General features: G+C 40.5%; 1 protein-coding gene across 1 annotated transcript in view; it reads right to left on the bottom strand.

Annotated features, from left to right (window-relative positions):
- Nucleotides 1–1,381: 1,381 nt before the first annotated feature.
- LOC150087180 (nose resistant to fluoxetine protein 6-like) overlaps nt 1,382–20,988 on the bottom strand; it is a 64,483-nt gene continuing 44,876 nt past the window's right edge. Inside the window, exons 11-13 of the mRNA XM_090371868.1 lie at nt 17,721–17,907; nt 14,697–14,839; nt 1,382–1,913 (exon numbers count right to left, since the gene is read on the bottom strand). Of these exons, the coding sequence (XP_090227994.1) occupies nt 1,725–1,913; nt 14,697–14,839; nt 17,721–17,907 (519 nt within the window). The 3' untranslated portion in view covers nt 1,382–1,724. The remainder of the gene's footprint in view (nt 1,914–14,696; nt 14,840–17,720; nt 17,908–20,988) is intronic.

The following is a 20,988-nucleotide window of genomic DNA, read 5'->3' as shown; positions in this document are numbered from 1 at the left end:
CCATCGTTTTTTCCAACTCACGATAATGTTTTAAGGATCTTCAGAGTAAGCACCACGAAAACATAAAATCTTCTGAGGCTTCGGTCTCCAGATGTGACCGAAGCCTCAGAAGATTTTCTGCTTACACCCTTACCCAATTTTCCTTGTGATATACTGTGCTGCTACTCTATTAGGTACACCCCTGCAGTGCACACAAATGGTTTTTCCCACAACGTTGCAAGTCACATGACCACGGTTGTGGATATAAATGCAGAAGAACAACCTTTCTAGTACAGTTATGCGTACAAACCGTAGCAAGAATGAGAAAAAAGGAGTGATCGAACGGACTTCGAACGTGGCATGGTAGTAGGTGCAAGACGTGCTGGACACCGACGGCCACATCGCGTGCCTCTGTTGTCAATGAAGAATAGACAGCACGCCTCCTGTGGGCACAGCAACACCAGCACTGGACTATCTAGGATTGGAAAACAGTTGCTTGGTCTGACGAGTCGAAGTTCCTGCTGCATCATGTTGATGTTAGGCTCAGAATTTGGCGAAAACAACACGAATCCAAGAACCCCTCATGTCTGACGACTACTGTGCAAGGTGGTGGGGGCAGTGTTATGGTGTGGGGAATGTGTTCTTGGCACACGTTGGGTCCATTGATACAATAGATTCACGTCTGAATGCCACATCGTACCTAAACATCTTTGCTGACCAAGTGCATCCGTTCATGTTGACAGTTTATCCTCAGTAAGATGGTTACTTCCGGCAGGATAATTCGCCGATTCACAAAGCCCGAATCACTATGGAATGGTTCCAGGAACAAGACAATGACTTCTCTTTGCTGCAGTGGCCCGCTTAATCCACGAATCTCAATCGTATTGAACATATTTGGGATGAGCTGGAAAGGGCTGCTCGCTGCAGCCCTACAGATCGGTCGAATCTCAAGGAACTGCGTAACACACTCATGTATGCATGGAACTCCATTCCTGCACAACGTTTTCAGCATCTTGTTCAATCCATGCCTAGACGAATTCAGGCTGTTTGGAGGCTAAATGAGGCTCAACACGCCACTAGGTAGGTGTACCTAATAAAGTGGCAGCACAGTGTATCTTGATCCGGAAATTCCAGCTTACGCGAAGAATTCCAATTCCTCCTCAATTTATGCGTGTAATTTGGTCTCTCTACCAGCATTAGACTCCTTTTATTTTTTTTAATGTAACTAGAGACGCAACTAGAGTACGGCGATTGCATCCACAGTCGCCAATTCATCGTCCACACCGAATGGAGTTAAAGACTTACAATAACTAAATTTACAACATATTTGATTGTTAATACAGTTGTTATTGCTTAAACCTATTATAAAATTGTGTTTTTGTTTTATAAAAGTAACACTATGGATAGTAATTTAATAATAATTATTTTTTATACAATAATTATAGTTTAAACAATATTACAATTAATTAAAAAATATTAATTATATAAAAACAACGGCGCATTCTAATGTTTGGCCATAAGTCCCAAAATTCCTAGTTATGCTTCTACCTCTGTATTATATAAGCCTAATTTCACCACGCAGTCACGAGATTTGAAGTAGATAGCGAGGTATGCTAAAATCGTTTGTTTCTTTTTTTTTTTTTTTTCTTTTTGCGCATACCGTTAAACTTTCGTAAGACAGTACTGTTTTTCGCGATCTCTCTTTTCTTTCAGTCCATTTTCACATTGTACAGAATTGTGATATTTTATATTTTAGTAATTCTTGATATTTCGTTCTTATTCAGCTCATCAATGGAGTTATTGGCCATTTCTTTTTTTTCGTTTCCACTTCTAAAAATGACTTTCTCTAAGGCATTCCTAGGTGATTCCACCAGTAGAGATACGCAATATGAAATTCCAAACGATGTCAAGAAATTACCGAAAAATAACCACACCTAAAATAGAATAAGCCAATGTTAGAGATTCTTTTCTCAAATATATATATACAAATTTGTATATATTAGATTTTTTTAAAGTACAGTAAATACTGCAATGTTCTTAGTACTCAATTTTTGTTATTTTTGGCGCATCGGCTGCACAAGCCATATTGCGCCTATCAGTGAAGTTGAAGTTACTCGTAGTGACTGTTATGGGAACATTCAGAAACAATCATATAATTTTATCGGTTAAGAAAGCAGAAAACTTCTGTGAGATTGGCATCGACAGAGTTTCAAAGATACTTTAAGATTAGGAATAAAACTAAATGAGGGTGAATGACACTAGCAAAATGAGAGTTGCCTGGCAGAGAGGTGCATTATTAAAAAAATTCTGTACCAGGTACATAATGTGTTTTGCCACTAGGATATTTAATGTGTTTTATATTTAAGAGTGATCGGCAGGCGTTACAAACGTTTTAATTTTCAGATATTAATAAAATTCATAGATAATAATATAACAATGTTTTTATTTTATTAATAACAATTAGGGTGCTTCGCTCGCTTCTTTTGATAAAATAAAATAAAATACTTACAGAAGCTTTCGACTCTGTGTGTGTCTCTTCCTCAGTATGAATACATAAATACAAGGAAAACACCGGATGACTTGAAACCAGATGTTTTCGAATTAACGCATTTCACAGTTTCCAAAGTTTTTTTGTATCTTAAAATCTTAATATTTCTGTTTCTAAATTCCTTAGCTTTCCAACGATATGCTATACGTCCACATAATCCCGTTTAATACGTGAGAAGATTTTCTTGATCACATGTTCATATTCTCAATTATCCTGGAAAAACTATTGCAATTTTCAGAGGTTTGAAAGTTTTTTTTCTCTTGTATAGAGCTAAGATGAAGCTCCGTGCAAATTTTCATTAAATTTGGTCCAGTAGAAGATAAATTAAAACTGGAATAAAATTTCATAACGCTTTTCTCATGACGGTTTTTCGTTACAAAATGTTTGGAATAACATTTCAAATTAAACCACATTAAACCATCGTACTATATTAAACCACATTAAACCATCGTACTATATTAAACCACATTAAACCATCGTACTATATTAAACCACATTAAACCATCGTACTATATTAAACCACAGGGTGGTTTAATATAGGACAATGGGAGAACTGAACAGTTTGGATCTTGGAGGACTTTTTCGAGGTGTACGTTCCAAGTTTCTGATAGTGCCTGTAATCTGATACCAGTAGGCTGAACTGCGCTGGGTTTATTTCTATAGAACATTTTAAACTGTGGATAACTAAGTATTGGCCAAATGGGATGGGTAGGCATGCTTCAAATCAAATTTTAGCTGTATGATTCAGAAGTAACACCTTTCTTCTGAGACAGAGTGAAGCTTCATGGGCTTCAATATAAAGACTTTGTACTGGCGACGTTCCATAAGCGCGTGTAGCAATCCTGGGGGCAAAATGTTGAATAGAAGCAAGGCGTGCTAGCACACTCTCCCTAGCAGAGTCATACACCGGGGCACCATAATCAAGACGAGACCCAATTAGCCTTCTATACAAGTGAAACAGGGTGTAACGGTCTGCACCTCAACGTTGTAGAAGAAAGAACTCTGAGTATGTTCGTTTTTTTTTTTTTTTTTGTTTTTTTCCTGGAAAGTAGTTCAGAGATATTTGGGATGTTGCTATCCAAAAACCAGCTGAGGAGGCGAATGCTAATACTATTCATAACAAAGATAAGATATTTCGTTGTTTAACTCTGGGTCAGGATGAATCTTTCGTTTGTTACAAACTGAATGCTACTAGAATTCTCATGAGATAGTCGTACCCATTCTGTGTCATCCACAGCTCAATATTGTTAAGTGAAATATGCTGCCTTTCGATGAAGTTCATGTTCTGTGAATTGCGGGAAACAGTCAGATCATCGGCATAGAGTTACGAGTTTTCGGGGTTGAGAATGCACTCGGTTATATGATTTATTCTTATTGCAAATAAGGTAGCACTGAGAACTGAGCCTTGTGGGACTCCTTCCTCTTGTATATAGATTTGCGAGAGGATTTGCCGATAAATGACTTCAAAAGATCTATGTTGAAGGCAGTTTAGTATGAAATATGGTAAGTGGCCTCTCAGGAGAAGCAAATGAAGATCTTTCAAAATACCAAAACGCCACTTGGTGTCAAATGCCTTTTTTATGTCAAGATATGCCATAACGTGATGCTCGTTTCGGATAAATGCATTCCTGTTTTGTTTGTTTCAGCTTTGACGATGAGATCCAGGCTTGATTAATTCTTTCCGAAACTGAATTGTTTATATTTGATTTATGGAATCATGATACCACGTCAGTCGGCAGGGTATCATTTTTTCTAGGGTTTTACTCACGCAGCCAGCTGGTAAGAGAAATACACCGATGAGCCAAAACATTATAATCAGCGAGCCGTTATGCAAATCGAAGCAACTGCATGTGAACTACGGCGCGTGCACGGGTCGGGGGACGGTATAAAACCACCTGATACTGAGCTCCATTAATGAGTATTACTCTGGTTCTTCAGATGGGAAAGGCAAAGGACTTTAACAAGTTTGACAAATACCAAATTGTAATGGCCAGACGACTGGGTCAGAGCATATTCGAAACGGCACGGCTGGTGGGATGCTCACGGTCAGTTGTGGTTAGTACTTACCGAAAGTGGTCCGAGGAGGGGAAACCCACGAACCGCCGGCGAGGTGTTGAACGACCACGGCTCATCGATCTTCGAGGTGAGCGAAGGCTATCCTGGATGGTACGTGACTGTGGTGCAACTCGTCGGTAATTAGAATGCTGGTGACGGGAGTAATGTGTCACAACACACAGTACGTCAAACCCTACTAAAAATGGGGCTGCGTAATACCACAGGCGGCTCCGAGTGCCCATGCTAACCACAGTTCACTGGCGAAAACGCCTACAGTGGGCACGCGAGCATCGAAACTGGACTTGAGTGATTAGAAGAAGGTCGTATGATCCGATGAACCACGTTTCGTATTGCACCATGTGGACGGCCGGGCAGGTGTGCGTCATTTACCTGGAGAAGTCATGGTTCCTGGATGCACCGTGGAACAAAACAAACAGGTGGCGGCAGTGTCTTAATTTGGGCCATGTTCTGCTTCATGTACCAGGCACTCTTACCTCTACCACCTACCTATTAGCATGCAAAAAAAAGGAAAAAGAAATTCGCGAATTCCGAAGATGACTCAGTGCCAAGCGACGATAACAATGGAGTTGTAGAAGAGGATAGGGGATCATTACATGATGCAGTCCAGCCGGACATCACCCGACTTCCACAAGGCAAGTCCGACCAGGTTCTTTCCCTTCGGGTGGAGATAGAGACCGTAATGAATAAACAAACAAATCGAATCACCTCGGCTGCGCAACGCGACATAATACACGTATGGTCCAAGATGGAGCTCATCCTCCACAGCCTACACGCCGATTGTGAACGTACCAAAGCGAAGATGGAAGTACTTCAAGACGGATGGGGAAATCAAATGCCCACAGAGGCCCCAGTCATATGCCGATGCGCTGAGGAAGCCTGCCTCTGTGGAAAATACTAAATGCCTATTTAGTATTTTCCATTTACACTCATACATGCGCTACATTTGGTGTACATAAAACCCAGAGAGGAGTCGAATATTGCATCTAGTGAAGCAGGGAAAACAACTGTTATCCAGAACCTGGCTACAGACCTTAGGTCCACTAGAATAGTGTAGAGTGTAGAGTGTTCTACATTATTCTAGGTCCACTAGAATAAAGTCAATTCGGAAAACGAGTAATCCAGGAATCATAAATAAACGCCCACAAAAGAAGAGGCTCAAACCATCTTAGATAACACCGCCATCACAATGGTCGGACTCAATGCAAAGATCCCACGGAAGAAAGGCCCCTCCATCGTGATCTACGATGTGGATCACAAGCTCACGCCAACACAACTAACAGAGGAACTGTTTCAAATAAATCTGCAAAAAGCACTGAACAAACCGAACGGAGAACAAGATATAAAACCAAAATATAAGACAGAAGCTAAGATCACTATTTAAACTGGGTCATTAATCTCTTACCCTAAGCCTGGAAGTATCTGAAAAACCAAGAGAGGATTTTGATTGGATGGAGCAGTTTCCGAGAGCTGCCGAAGTTGAAGCCCTCGGAAACGTCTAAAGAACGTTATGGAATCAATATACAGCCTTTATCCGGTCTAGGAAAAGAACATCATGGGAGAATCTGGTCACCACAGCAGGAAACACTTACCCTTGAGGTGTTGTATAGCGGATCACTACAAATAAATTCCCCAGAAGGAAAGTCATGGTAACTCTACCATGACCCCACAAGGAACTATGAGAACCACCTGGAACCAATCTAAAACCAATATTGGGCGCCCTCTCTCCTGATGAGAGCCAACCACTGCCCTCATCCGAATTTGCAATAATCCAACAGAACACAAGTAGAACAGAACAACTGCACAAGTAGAGGAGTCCTTTATCGCTGACGAATTGCAGCAGCCCCTTGCCACAATGAACGAGAGAAAATGTCATGGTCCAGATCTCCTGGAACCTGAAATTGTCAAAAAAGCTGTACAAACAAATTCGCCCATTTTTCTGGAATTATTTAATAAATGTCTTAGCACAGATCCTTTCCCACAGATTGGAAGCTGGCAAATGTGAAACTTATTATAAAGAACCCTAAAAAACCTCCGGAACAACCGAGCTCATATCGCATTTCTTAAGACCTTGAGTAACGCCAACACTATGACTATGAAAATGCCAACCTTCACTCTGACAACCATTTTGGATTCAGCCCTGGACGGTGCACCGAAGATGTCCTACATAGAATTACCACAGTAACCACAGTAACTACCATGTGTGGACATGTATAGGGCGACACCTAGAACGTCTGTTCAACACCACATAGTGTCTCTGTGAAGAACGGTATCACTACAAATGGGCCAGATATGTGTGTGACGGGGGTCTGCGTCTGTTCTGTTGTTGTGTCTGGCCGCTTGGCTACCCAGAAGCATCAGTCACTTGGACAGATTGTTCTGCGTACTTGTCCACACCACGGAAAGTTGGACCAGGATCCTCTGGGGCCCATTCCAGAGGAAAAGAAAGGAAAGAAAAAAACCAACCTGTGGTGCTGGTTGAAAACAAAAACAATAAATAAAATAAAATAAAAAAGAACAAAATAATAATAATAAATAAATATTAACAATAATAATAAAAAAACAGTAAATAATAAAAAATAAATAAATAAAATAAATAAATAATAAAACAAAAAGCTGGTGCTCGTAAAAAAAAAAAATGACAAAAATGACAAAAATGAAAAAAAAAAAGAAGAGAAAAGTAGTCTTCAATAAGTACTCTTGTATGCACGATAATTCAGATGTGGAACTGGTGACCTTTAGGATCAGTGCAGTGAAAATTCTTGCCTAGATGAGCCATAGAAGAAAATATATCGAATTGTGATGCAATTGTGCTTAATTCATGAGTAGCCCAGCACTGCACAAACATTTCTGAGTGGTCTCTGAAAGTACATGTTTTGTCAAGCAGGATAGCAGAGAAGCAAACTATTGTCCCACTTTCACAGGTGTATTTGGTGGATTGTTTTGGTGCGCTAATCTGGCGTTGATTCTTCTTCTGCGAGCAAACACCTCGGAGGCAAAGTTCTGAAGAGCTGAGAGATGGTTCTTATTCTACAGAAGCAACTCCTCCCGCCCTGGAGAGAGATCTGGAACGTCAGTTCGGAGCTTCACCCTAAGATTGTCGTAGATTGTACAGTTAAAGAGAAGATGACACCAATCTTCTGTATTCCCGCAGCTGCAGAGATCGGTGTGATGCAAGCGAAACTGAAAGAGTTTTTGATTGAGAGAGCCATGTCCAGTTACCAGAAAGGAAGTTTCCATAGTTAAGAAGCATCAGATTTTAACCGATTTAGATAGCAAAAAAGTCACATCAGGCAGGAATTTTCTTGTGGCCGATCCAAGCGGGGTAGCGTCCCCATCTGGTCTGCCAGATGCTAATTAGCTTGTTAAAGCATCTGGATTTCTCTCTTTTAGAATCTTCATTGAAATTTAGCTGGATACCAAGTAATTTTGAAGGTAATTGTTTTTTGTGTCGAAAGCAGAGGCCACGATAGATGACAAATAGATCCAACGGAAGGGACCCCGCAATAACGTTTACTGCAGCTGTGGAAACTGTGCTACAGACTCCGAGGATAGAGAGGAGTATGCTCCGCTGGATGGAATTCTGTTTTAACCTCATTTTGGAATTGGTGGCCCGATGAAACCAAGCTCCTGCTGCATGGGTGACTATGGGCAGGAAAACAGCATTATAGTAGAGAAAGCGTGACTTCTTGGAGAGATTCCACACCTTCTGGAAATTCTAATAATTGACCCTGTGAATTTTTTGGTTTTAGTACCTATGTGAATCAGATGAGGATAGAAGGAAAGCTTATGATCAATGATGACCCCAAGGAGTTTTGCCTCAATGAATATAGGGAGCCGCTTTCTAAATATTTTGACTTGGGGATCCAAACTGGATTTAAAAAGCATCAGTTTTTTTTTCACTGGGTTAATTTTAAGTTTGTTAGCCAATGACAAGGTGGAAAGGTAAGTTAAAATCCGGTTTGCATTCACCTCCAACACCAAACGAGAACTGGCGAGACCACAATTGCCAGGTCATTGGCGAAAGCAAAAATTTTACATTTTCTGGAGAGAGCGGCCCAGCTAGTCTTGAAGCACAATGTTCCAGATAACGGGCCCCAGCACTGAACCTTTGGGGGCACCCTCGAAAGACCTTCCCAGAGATTTGGAGAAATTTTGACTTGGCAATTATTGAGCGGTGAGACAAAAAGCTTTGAAATAATTTGTTCACATGAAAGGAACATCTGGCAGACCGGAGACGTTCAAGGCGCTGCCCCACCAGACATTGTCGAAGACGCCCTCGAAGTCGACCATAATAGCTAGTTCAAATTTGGACTTAGTATTTTTAATGTGCCAGACGAAGTCAGACAAGGCCTCTTCGCAAAAATGACCTGGGGTGAAGCTATATTGACAGGCAGAAAAGAGATCTTGTTGTTGTTGAAACAGAGCTGTTAGTCGAAGAGCCATAAGCCGCTCCAAGATCTTCCCAAGATTAGCAAGCAGTGCAATTGGTCTGTAGGCCCCTGGATTTGAGGCAGGCACATCTGGCTTTTTGATAAGACGAAGCAAAGAAACCTTCCAAACAGAGGGAAAGATTCCTTCCATGAGGCATTTATTGAAGAACAAGAACAAGTAGAGAGATCTTAATTTTAACAGCCAGAGAACAACTACCATAGTGTGCATAGTTTTAGGGTCAGTCGCCACCTGTGGTTTCCCACATCTGCGCCGCATGTACGCTGTGAAGAAATACAGTACTACTGTAAATGCCAGAAAAGTGTGTGTTGTACATGACATGTTACGTTAGGTTCTGTTGTATGTCCTGGAATTTGGCCGAAGGGCCCCCTAGTGGGAGGTAATCAGGCTGCCCATAAGTCTCTGGCTGGTCTCCGCCAGATTAGCCTAAGCTTCCTAGGCAGAGGCCAAGTAAAAAAATAAAAATAAAAATAAATAAATAGAATAATAATAAATACAATTAAAATAAATTTAAAAAAAATGCTGGGTTAGCAAATTCTACCCTACATGAGGGTTAGTAGGGAGTCATGTCTGGTTGAGTTGTGGCAAGACCGTGGGTGTCATTGCCCATGAAGGTTGTTTTCAGTTAGGGAGTACCGATCCAGTCCTGTTCTTGTCAACTTCCAATGAAAAATACTATCTGGCAATCTCAGTTGACTTTGCTGGAGCCTTTGATATGCTCTGGTGGCCGATTATCCTCCGACTCCTCCGCCAAGCTCAAATACCGGGAAATTTGTACAATTGCATTAAAGAGTACCTTACCAACAGGGAAATCTGCATAACCAACACCTACAGTAACATCACACGTCCAGTGATGCTACTCAAAAAATTGTTCCCAAAAAAAAAAAAAAAAAAAAAAAAGACCAGATGAAATGAGAAATGTTCCGTACAAAAAAAATAATCCGATGAATGTTCCTTAACTAAACCGAAATAATGCAAAACAATGGAACTGCAGATGAATAAGAAGCCAATCAGATGATTGAAGGATTTACTCATCCAATTTAATCCCATACAAGTATGCCTACAGGAAACATTCCTGTCACCACAGATCTCGCCAACATTTTCAAATTATGTCATGTACAGGCGAGATAAAAGATCAGAATCTCCTGCACGTGGAGGAGTAGGTATTCTTGTTAATTAAAAATATTCCATGGAGGCTCATCCAGTGACAAACCTCCCTAAAATCTGTGGAGCTCGTATTGAAATTGATAATTCAGTTACTCTTGTTTCTATTTACATTCCACCATCTCTGCCGGTTCCTAATTCAGAAATGGATAATCTCCTTACACAGCTCCCAACGCCAATTTGCCTTTTTGGTCATTTTAATGGCCACCATTCATTGTGGGGATCCATTACAATGGACGTAAGAGGCAAATTGATTGAGGAGTTTTTGAATAACAATGATCTAAATCTACTAAACTCTGGATCTCCCACATACATCCACCTACCAACAGGATCCACTTCTGTAATTGACTTGTCAATTTGTTCAACGTCCATCTTTCCAACCATGACATAGTCAGTGTTAACTGACTATGTCATGTTTAATAACGATCAATTTCCGATTATTTGCACATTACAAACAGGAGTAACTGTAAATCCTGACCAACGATCCACTTGGAAGTTTAGAAAGGCGAATTAGAGGATGGCTATTCTGCCAAATATGCCTAGACAGACATTATGTTCAAAAACAACTCATTAATGATGTAACTGCATATGTAACCAATCAGATTCTGACAGCATCCGACGGATCTATTCCAAACTCCAAGGCATATCGCATTCACCGGAATAATTGGTGGAATACAGATTGCCTTCTAGTCAAACAGTAGAAAAACCGTTCGCGGAATGATATCCAAAAGTATTCTACCACAGCTAACTTAATCGCTTAAAAGAGACTTAAAGCTAAAGAAAGGCAAATTAGACGGAAAGCGAAACATGATTCGTGGATTGCCTTTGCCTCAACCATCACGAAATACACCGACAATCGACTCATCTGGAGAAGGATACACGCCCTAAGGCAAATTTGCTCGGCTGCGCTCTCCGATACTTAATTGGAAAGGGAAAGATGTTTCTAGTCCTGAAGAAGTTATTAATGCATTGGCCGAATCGTTTGCCACAATCTCTGCTTCTGCTTGCTATGCAACCGCTTTCCAAAACATTTAAGAAGCTGCAGAACGGCATAAAATCAACTTCTTCACACGCCGCTCCTTCCTGTACAACCAACCCTTTACATTAACAGAACTAAAAGAATCATTAAAAAGATCATCCAATAGTGCCGCAGGCCCAGATGGTATACGTTACATTATGCTGAAGCATTTACCTGAAAAGGACTTGCTTACTTTGTTGATCTTCTACAATCGAATCTTCTGTGAAAATGCCTATCCTTCTTTCGGGAACCATTCTTTGATTATTGCCATACCAAAATCAGGAAAAGATCCTTCGCTGATTCAAAATTATAGGCCCATATCTCTCACGAGCTGCTTGGGCAAAATTTTCGAAAGGATGGTTCATGCTTGGCTCACTTACATCCTGGAGTCATAGAATCTCCTTCCAGATCATCAGTATGACTATCGAAATAATAGATCAACGTTGGACGTGCTTATCAAAGCCGAATATCATATCCGCAATGCCTTGGTCATGAAAAAACATCTAGTCATGGTCAACTTAGATCTTAAAAAGGCATTTGACACTATCTGGCGACATGAGATTATTATAGACCTTTACCATCTGGGTTTTATGGGACATTTCCCGAAAATAATTCAAAATTTTCTGCATACTCTCTGCTTCTCACATTCAGGAAGCAGTCTCACAGGTATCGATACTTAATTCAAAACCTTTTACAGTTAGTGTTACATGACATCCCAAAAACTGTTGAAACATATGTATGCAGACGATCTTACCATTTCTTGTCAGTCTGAAAGTATCAATACCATTGAATGCCAACTCCAACTTGCCATAACCAAAAGAAATTGCGGACTTTAAGGAATGGTTATCGACTATTAGAAAAGAAATGCACTGCCACCCACTTTTGCAAGCGTCGGTCTCTCAATCCTGATCCTGAATTACAAATCAACAATACTCCAATCCCACTTGCTACTAACGTCAGATTTCTTGGTCTGATATTAGACAGCAAGCTTAATTTCCAAGCGCACACCAATCAATTGAGAAATGTCTGTCTAAAACATATGAACATCCTTCGATCAGTCTCGTCCATGTCTTGGGGAGCTGATCGATATACTTTACTTCACCTTCGCAGAACTTTAATCATTTCACGCTTAGATTATGGTTGTCTAATATATGACTCTTCCAGAAGCACTACTTGACGTCTAAATATCAACCAGCACAGTGCTCTGAGGACTGCGTTGGGCGCTTTCAGGACTTCTCCAATCCAAAGTCTCTATATCGAAGCGCATGATTCTCCATTACACCTTCGTAGGAAAACATTGTTGCTCCAATACGCTGCTAAAAGCCAGAGTCTTCCATCGCACCCCAGTTGGGAGTATCTTTATAGTACTCGGTGGGATTTTTTCTATGAGAGCAAACCAAATGAAAATTGACCTGCTTCACCATCAGAATTAATCTGATAGTGAAGTTAGTCAGAATTAAAGATCTTGTTCAGAATTGGAATATTGATTTAAGTGATATTTTTCAGGACAAAACTGCTCCTGTTGCAACTTGGACATACGTTTCTGCCTCTTACGATGTACATTTTCTTCTTCAGTGGGGGAAAATGTCATACCATCTTGCAATATCTGGCAGTTGCACTCAGCTCACGCTACTCTGAACTTCCGTGCCTGTAAAATCTATACTTACAGATCGAAAACTGCGAGTACGGTAGGTGCTGTTGCAGTTTTTCCTTCATTAACTGCTACAGCCTCACTACCATTAGCCTGCCTCGTCTTCTGCATTATATGCTATCAAGTTAGCACTTAGTAAAATTATTGAGCTGTCCACCTCACTTGCCATAATTTATACAGACTCCCTCACTGCTGTCTCTGCCATAAGAAAGAATTTCTCATCTTCCCATCTTATCCTGAAATGCATTCATTCCCATTTAATCTACTGCAACGTGTTTAATCAGTCAACCAGTTTCTGCTGGATCCCTGGGCGTTCTGGCATTCCAGGAAATGACTTAGCCGCTAAACATCCTCAACCCGCTCTCTCACAACGTCCTCAGGTTCCTTACAGCGACCATTCACAAAGTATGCTACGACAAGTGGTCACAGATCTGGAAAAGTGACACCAACAATAAACTTTACCAGAAAAAAGAATATCCAAAGCTGTGGCTCTCTGGCTTCCGACGAAACAGATGAGAGGTAGTGGTATTGGCAAGACTTAGTGGTAATTGGACACACTCTTCATACACATCTCTTCTTATTACTGGCAGAAAACCCACCTCAGTGTTCATGCTGTTTGACGCAACTTAGGGTCCGTCATTTTCTGGTTGATTGTCCCTTACATTCAACTATCCGCTCTAACCCTTTCAGATCTCTCTCCACATTGAACCTCTCTCATAATTTATCTCACTTCATAGGAATTGAAGCAAACATAGATGCATTTTCGATGTATTTAAATCTATTGACCTGTACAAGAGCATATAATTATACGTTGCCTATAAATAAGCAATGAACAGACACAATTTGGCCTCAGTAGCCCTTGTGTCGTTAAGCCCTACACCAACAACAACAATAAATATGTTCGCAGGCCTTCGACCCGATAATAGTACGATTGTGAACGAAAGTGGCCGCTATCGATGGAATTGACATTCAGGGTATACTTGAATCACTGACGATCCCTAGTTTGACGCTTACGTAGGCAAATCACATCACCAGTCGTGGTGCTGAAACCGACAAGAAACGACTTGGAACCCTTCAGTGATATTCCCTCATTTTCGCTGAGGGAATATGACAGGACAGCTCTACAAAGAATCGCATGTTCGGAATGCAGGTCAACGTGTACTGCATCATCCCGATAAAGAAGTTAATGAAGCGTGATGGTCTGGGGCAGTTATTCATGGTTTGGTCTGGAGCTATTGTTTGTTTTCAACAAAATCATAAATGGTGCAGTCGGTCTAGACTTCCTGGAGAATAATGCGTTGTAGCAGCACCTTGTAGTAGCACGTAGGGGACGGCCCATTTCAGTAGGAGAACGCACAATGTCATACCTCTGGCGTTCTGATGGGCTAATTTGAGGATATGAGCGTCAAAAAGTTGGAATGGCCTGACTTTTCAGCCCCGACCTCAGTGCTATGGAGAAACCGTATCGGAGGAAATGGATCGTCAGGTGTGTGCGAGGCGAGACTACCCAAACATGGAGAGTTTGGGTAGTCTTGTTGCTTTAGGAGGTTTAGGACCATAGTGCACCATGTATATTATGTTTATAAATTTCGTGTGTGTTCCGTGGTCGATTTGCCTGTTCCGGAAGACCACTGCAACCCTCGGCTGAGGTCAGCTAACTCAGTCACGTTGTGAGAAATGCCCATAAAATTTCTCAAATTCAAAATACGTTATTTCTAGAGCATATACTAAGGAAAAGTACTTTTTAAAAAAGATTTCTCCAGTGGTTGAACTAATTAAACGTATTTCTGCTTATTTGAAAAATAACTTACGAAGAAATAGTGAGACGCTCGATGTTGTTCGGAGATGTTGGCTAATCGAGAGAGAATGACGAGTGGATGCACAAAATAGGCGACGTAGGTCAGTTTGCTTAGAGGTACGAACCCTTTCCAGGAGAGAATCGAGTTCACCCAGCCTACAGAAATAAACAAAAATCGCACGTTTGCCTAAAGTTATTATTTCTTTTTTCATTAATGAAGAAAATTAGTAATTAGTAAATTTAAAACAAAAATGAATTATAAGTCGTATGCCAGTTCAAAATGATTCTTTGTTTATTCAAATAAATTTGTTAAAAGTAATTTACAAAGGAAAATAATAAATTTTGCAATCAGGAATAGAGTAAATTCAGTGTAAAGAACTTAACATATAGAAAACGAAAACAGAATCATTATATAAATTACAATATGGAACTAAAATAACGAGAGAACAATATTCACTGTACAGTCGAAAACTTATGACCGTATACAGACTACACAGTCAAATTGTTTTGATCGTGATATAAGATGTTGGTTGCTTTGGATTTTATTGGCGCATTAGCAACTAAGGCCATGATTCGGCAAAACCAGGTCATATAACATATACCATTTCAGTTGTTGATAGTGAGTTTAACGACACAAGGGTTACTGAGGTAACATTTACCTGGACCTACATAATCAACTGCTACTGGATCTAAATTTAACCGCACTCAGTCCAGAAAACAAACTGTTAGAATCGAAAGTGTCAGCTCTTCATGTCTGATCCTACAAATGAGACATCCAGACCAAGCATTCCCGACGCCGCTCTGCCTCTCCTTGCAACTCCTCTTCCCTGATCACCGGCCACAACCAGAAATGAATGAACACCGAACTGGACATCCGCTTCCTAGAAATGATGGCACTGATCTGAACCAACATCATGCTCACTTGTTCCAGTTAACCAGGAAATACCCTGGTGGGATTAGAAGGCCCTTCTGGCTGTCAACCTCTGCTCTACGCTGCACCACCCTGAGTCTCCAGCATCAGTGAATTAACTCTTCAATAGTAAAATTCAACCAATACCCCAACTTCCCAGATGGCTCCTCACAGCAGGCAGAACTTCTATTCACGCTTTTGCACTTTCTGTTTCCTTTCCCACCCGACGCCTTTCTCTAGGGACATCCTCTTCTTGCTCTAAGCATTTTCGTTTCCTCTGTTTTCACCTTGGAGGTGAAATCATCTTTTTCTGCAAAATGCTCCTTTCTACTGGCTCCCTTCACTTTCGCTTTGCAAGCAGGCAGCCTCCAGGTAACTAAGAGACCAGTCGTACAACACAAACAATACACTACTCACATAATCCACACTATCCACACCAATTTGCTTTGCAAAGTTTTGCATCATCGCAGAGTACTTAAAGCGGATATGTGGGAAACCACAGGAAGGGCCTAATAAACAGACCATGTCCAGTAAGGGCTACTGAGAGAAAATTGTGTTTGTTCATAGTTTATGCACATGTAGCATATTATTAGCGATGTTAAATTATATGCACCTCTACATGCCAATAAGTTTTAAATACATTAAAAGTTCTATATTTGCTTCATTTCGTAAGAAATGAGAAAAATCATGTGATATTCAAGGTGGAGAGTGACTGAAAAGTGTTTGAATGGATGGTCGAAAGTAAGGGATAATAAACCAGAAGTTTATTGTCATCTGTGACAGGATGAGCAGTGAGGTGTGTTTTCTCCAAATAATAGGAAGAGATGAGTATGATGAGTGTGTCCAATTCTCAGTCTTGCTAACACCACTTCCTCTCTTCTGTTTCGTCGGAAACCAGGGAGCCACAGCTTTAGATCTTCTTTTATCTGGTAAAGTTTATTATTGGTGTTACTTTTCCAGATCTGTGAAGAGTTGTTACAGCATGTTTTGCAAATGATAGGCTTGTAATCAGTATAAGGAATCTGAGGATGTGAGAGAGCGGGTTGAGGATATTAGCGGCATGGTCAACATTTTCATTTCTTAGAATGGCAGAATGGACAGGGATCCAGTAAAAAGTGATCGGCTGTTTGGATACGCTGCAGGGAAACAGCTGGTAATGAATACATTTCAAGATAGGATGAGAAATTCTTGCTTAGAGCACTGAGGGCGTCGGTGTAAATGGCAGGAGAGATGAAAAGCTCAATAACCTCACTAAGTGCTAACTTGATGGCTTATAATTCAGCACTGAAGACACTGCAGGTAGTGTGGCTGTAACCGTGAATGAAGGAAAAACTGCAGCAGTACCTACCATACTTGCAGTTTTCGATTCGTCAATATAGATTTTACTGGAAGTTCAGAGTAGTGTGAGCTAGGTGCAAGTGCCTGATATTGCAGGGAATATGGCATTCTTCCTCCACTGAAGAAAATGTACATCCTAAGAGGCAGAAACGTACGTCCAAGGTGGAATAGGTGCAGTTGTGTATTGAAAAAATCACTTAAATCGATATTCCAACTCTAAACTTCTTTAATCCTTAGTGAGACAGATCTATTTTCATTTCACTTGCTCTCCTAGACGTTGTAAAATAGTACTTCTGGCAGAGTCATGTACCGGATAACCATAATTTATGGTACGAACGGATTAAAGTTCTTTAAAAAATACAGAAATGTATACCGATCAGCTCCACATGACATGGACGAGACTGATCGATGCTTTAGACAAGTATTTCTTGTCTAAAGAAATACGTGACCATTTAGACAGCAGGGGAGTATAACTGCACTGCTGTGTAAATGGTATGGTCTTGCATTACTTCTTTAAAGAGTGACCTCATTATTTTCCTTGGAACAGAAGTTAAGCTACGAGATGTGTAATTACCCATGTTAGCATTTGATCTCCTTTGTGAATTGGGAATACAGTACATTCGCACATCTTCAGCCCATAGGGACCTGTCCCGAATCGAAAGTTAACGAGGTATTGCCTGTCTGTGGAGAGAAATACTCTATATACTAATGCGCTCAGATTAATTCAATTTTCGAAATATATATTCTTTTTGACATTCGTTTGGAATATATTAAGGAATGTCCACTTACCACCATATCCATTGGTACACGCAAGTACAACCCACGCAAGACCTGCTGCCCAGGACGTCCTGTTCAACCCTGAATAGATTACTGATTCTGTAACAGACGGCTCTACTCCTTCATTCCATCGATAGACTCCATATAAGACAAGAAGATTCGTGGCTATAGCAATTCCCCAACAAATCCATCGAAAAAGCTACAGACAGACAGAGAAGAGAATTCTTTTATTGATCCAATCTTCATCAAAGAATAATTAGAAAGAAATTAGAATCATAATATCTGTACTACCCTTCGCGATGCATTTAGTCGCACCGATGATTATTGTCCTTCAATTTAAAATTCATCTTTTAGCTTGAGGATTTTTTCTTCTTTGTCCTTTGTGATTTCATAATAGATGTTCTTATTGATTTGCTCAGAGACATAATAAACTGATTTATTACGACTCTCACCATCTAATGTTCAACGTTGATAGAATATTTGTATCGAGCATCAATTTGAATATTCTATCAATTATGATAGAAATTTCCACCAGACATTGATGGACACAGAAACAACAAATTGGCTTAAGATAGGAAGGTACTGAGAGATGCACAACTGTAAGTGCTGTTACTTTTCCACGGATGACTATTGTCATCAACACTGCTGCTGAAGGGCTAAGCCTAATTTTATTTAACTTCATACGTATAATTTAATATTAAACCTTTGAAAGTGAAATAACTATAGTTTTATTTGAATATTAACATAAAAATTTAAAACCTTTCTAAAGGGATAAATAATAAAGGCAATTAACAAACTTCTGAATAAAGCCACAATCGGCCCTTATGGATTTCGATTCATGTTGAAAGTTTAGCGATTCCATTATTGATATCTTTCACTTCCGGAACCAAATTCCCAAAATGTATTGCAGACCGATCTCTATTGGATGCCTCTCTGCATAAAGTTCAAAAAGCGATCCATAGAAGGATAATTGAAACTGAGGATAAATGGGCCTGTTGTACTGGAATCCATGGGATGATAAATGATTAGGTGTTAGCCAGTAAAATAATATCTTTAATTACAAATAGATACACTAGCTTTCGAGACAAATCGTGTCTCTTCTTCAACAGAAAATGGAAATTATTCTAACGGACACAGTTGTGCGTGCAGTGAGGCATGCGAGGGCATGAGGATGGTCATTCAATCATTCAACTGTTGTTTATTGTTGCTGCATGGACGTGCATAGTTTTTCTCCAGCGCTTGTCTAGACCTAAAACGGTTGTAACTAAGACGGAACGTAGTCTCATGCCTTTGCAGCAGTTCGTGGCTCTCGAATTACACAATATATTGAGTGACTCTAACCAGAGGCGATGGCGAAAGTGTCGGGAGTGGTCAATTATTTCATAGTCCCGTTCGGGATTGAGGTCGTGGTGGGTGGACCAGAAATATTTCGTGATTGCGGACTGGTCGGTCACAGCAAGGTGAATCGCCCTGTCGTGTTCTGCAAGGCCGTCTTGAAGACGTCTCGAAGTCTTTCTTATGTAGCAGCTGTCACAGTCTTTGCAGGCTGGGCGGTATATTACACTGCTGCGTAATAGTATTTACATTGGAAAGTAGAGATCCTAAGTTTCTACCAGGCATCTGCACGCATTTTATGCGGTATTCTCTGAGGATTTTTGAGATCAGGCCTGACATGTCTGGATAGTAGGGAATATAGGCGGTAGGTACATTGTCCTGAGTTGATGGTGGTCTCGGGTGGACTGTGAGCTCCTGTGTTTCCAATAAGCACTTGTCTAATATGTGTGTTGGGTAGCCACAATTGATCAAGTCTGTCCTCACTCTAGAAATCTCGTTGTGCCTAGCTTCATCTGTCCTGGAATGGCTCCAAGCCCTGGAGAATAGAGTGCGGGCAGTGCTGTTGAGATGACTAGAAGTAGTCTGTGAACTGTCCGCACCACATAGGCTTACGATATACTGAGGTTTCTAGATGTGAGCCCACGAGTTTTACCAGGACGTCCAGGAATGGGAGCGATCCGTCTATTTGTAACTCTAGAGTGAACTGGATGAACACAGACAGGGAATTGAGATATTGTAGAATATTGTTTCAGAGCTACGTGGGATGATGGTGAAGATGTCATCAACGTATCTGCACCATGTTGTAATAGGTACTGGTGGGTTCAGGAATATCTGTTCTTCCAATTCTTCCATGGCGAAGTTGGCCACTAAGGAACTAACAGGGGTGCCCATGGCAGTGCCATTTACCTGCTGATATACGGAATCCTCAAATGTAAAGATGCTGCTTGACAAGCACAGGTTGAGGGCGGTGCAGATGTCGTTAGTAGACAGTGATGTTCTGTTTAGAAGGTTTGGGTCATTCTCAAGGAGCCTCTTAGTGCAGTGTACGGCCTGTTGGACAAGGATTGATGTAAATCGCGCCACTACATCAAATGATGCCATAACAGGGTTGTCAGAAATTGACAGCTCTTTAATACTGCGAATGAATTCGCTGCTGTTAGTGACAGTGTGGGTGGTATTTCCTCCAAGAGGTGTGAGGAGTCGTGCAATATATTTCACGACTCCTCACATTTAGGAATTACTGCTCTCGAATTACTCAATATATTGTGTAATTCGAGAGCCATGAACTGCTGCAAAAGCATGAGACTACACCCCCATCTTAGAGACAACCGTTTTAGGTTTAGACAAGCGCTGGAGAAAAACTACGCACGTCCATGCAGCAACAATAAACACCAGTTTAATGATTGAATGACCTTCCTCGTGCCCTTGCATGCCTCACTGCACGCACAACTGTGTCCGTTAGAATAAGTTTCCATTTTCTGTTGAAGAGACACGATTTGTCTCGAAAGCTACAGTATCTATTTGTAATTAAAGATGTTCAGTATCTATTTGTATTAAAGATATTATTTTACTGGATAATTAAAACTGTTTCTGCCATAAATCACCATGTTTCTATACATTCGTCAATGGAAGCGCCACCATCGCTAGCTTGCTCCAAACTCAAGTTAACTAAGTTAAATTGAAATACGATAAAGCTAAAGGAATGTAATAATTAAACTAACATAAAGCTAAAGGAATATAAAAAGCAATTTTGAAAAAGGAATATAAAAGGTTAGAGAAAATGGAAAAGATTTTACATTCATCCACTTGGCCATCTTTCTGCTGCTTTCAGGTTGATAGACAGCCATACTAAATGAATTTCTCCAGCATACCCGATCCCCTAGTGCCAATAACAATTTTACTACAATTCATTACCTCTTTTTAGTTGTGGGTTATCCTAATTATA

The sequence above is a fragment of the Mastigoproctus giganteus genome, chromosome 4 (genome assembly GCF_048544385.1).
Source record: "Mastigoproctus giganteus isolate SK-2022 chromosome 4, ASM4854438v1, whole genome shotgun sequence".
Classification (NCBI taxonomy): Eukaryota; Metazoa; Arthropoda; class Arachnida; order Uropygi; family Thelyphonidae; genus Mastigoproctus; species Mastigoproctus giganteus.
This window is presented reverse-complemented; position numbering and strand designations above follow the sequence as displayed.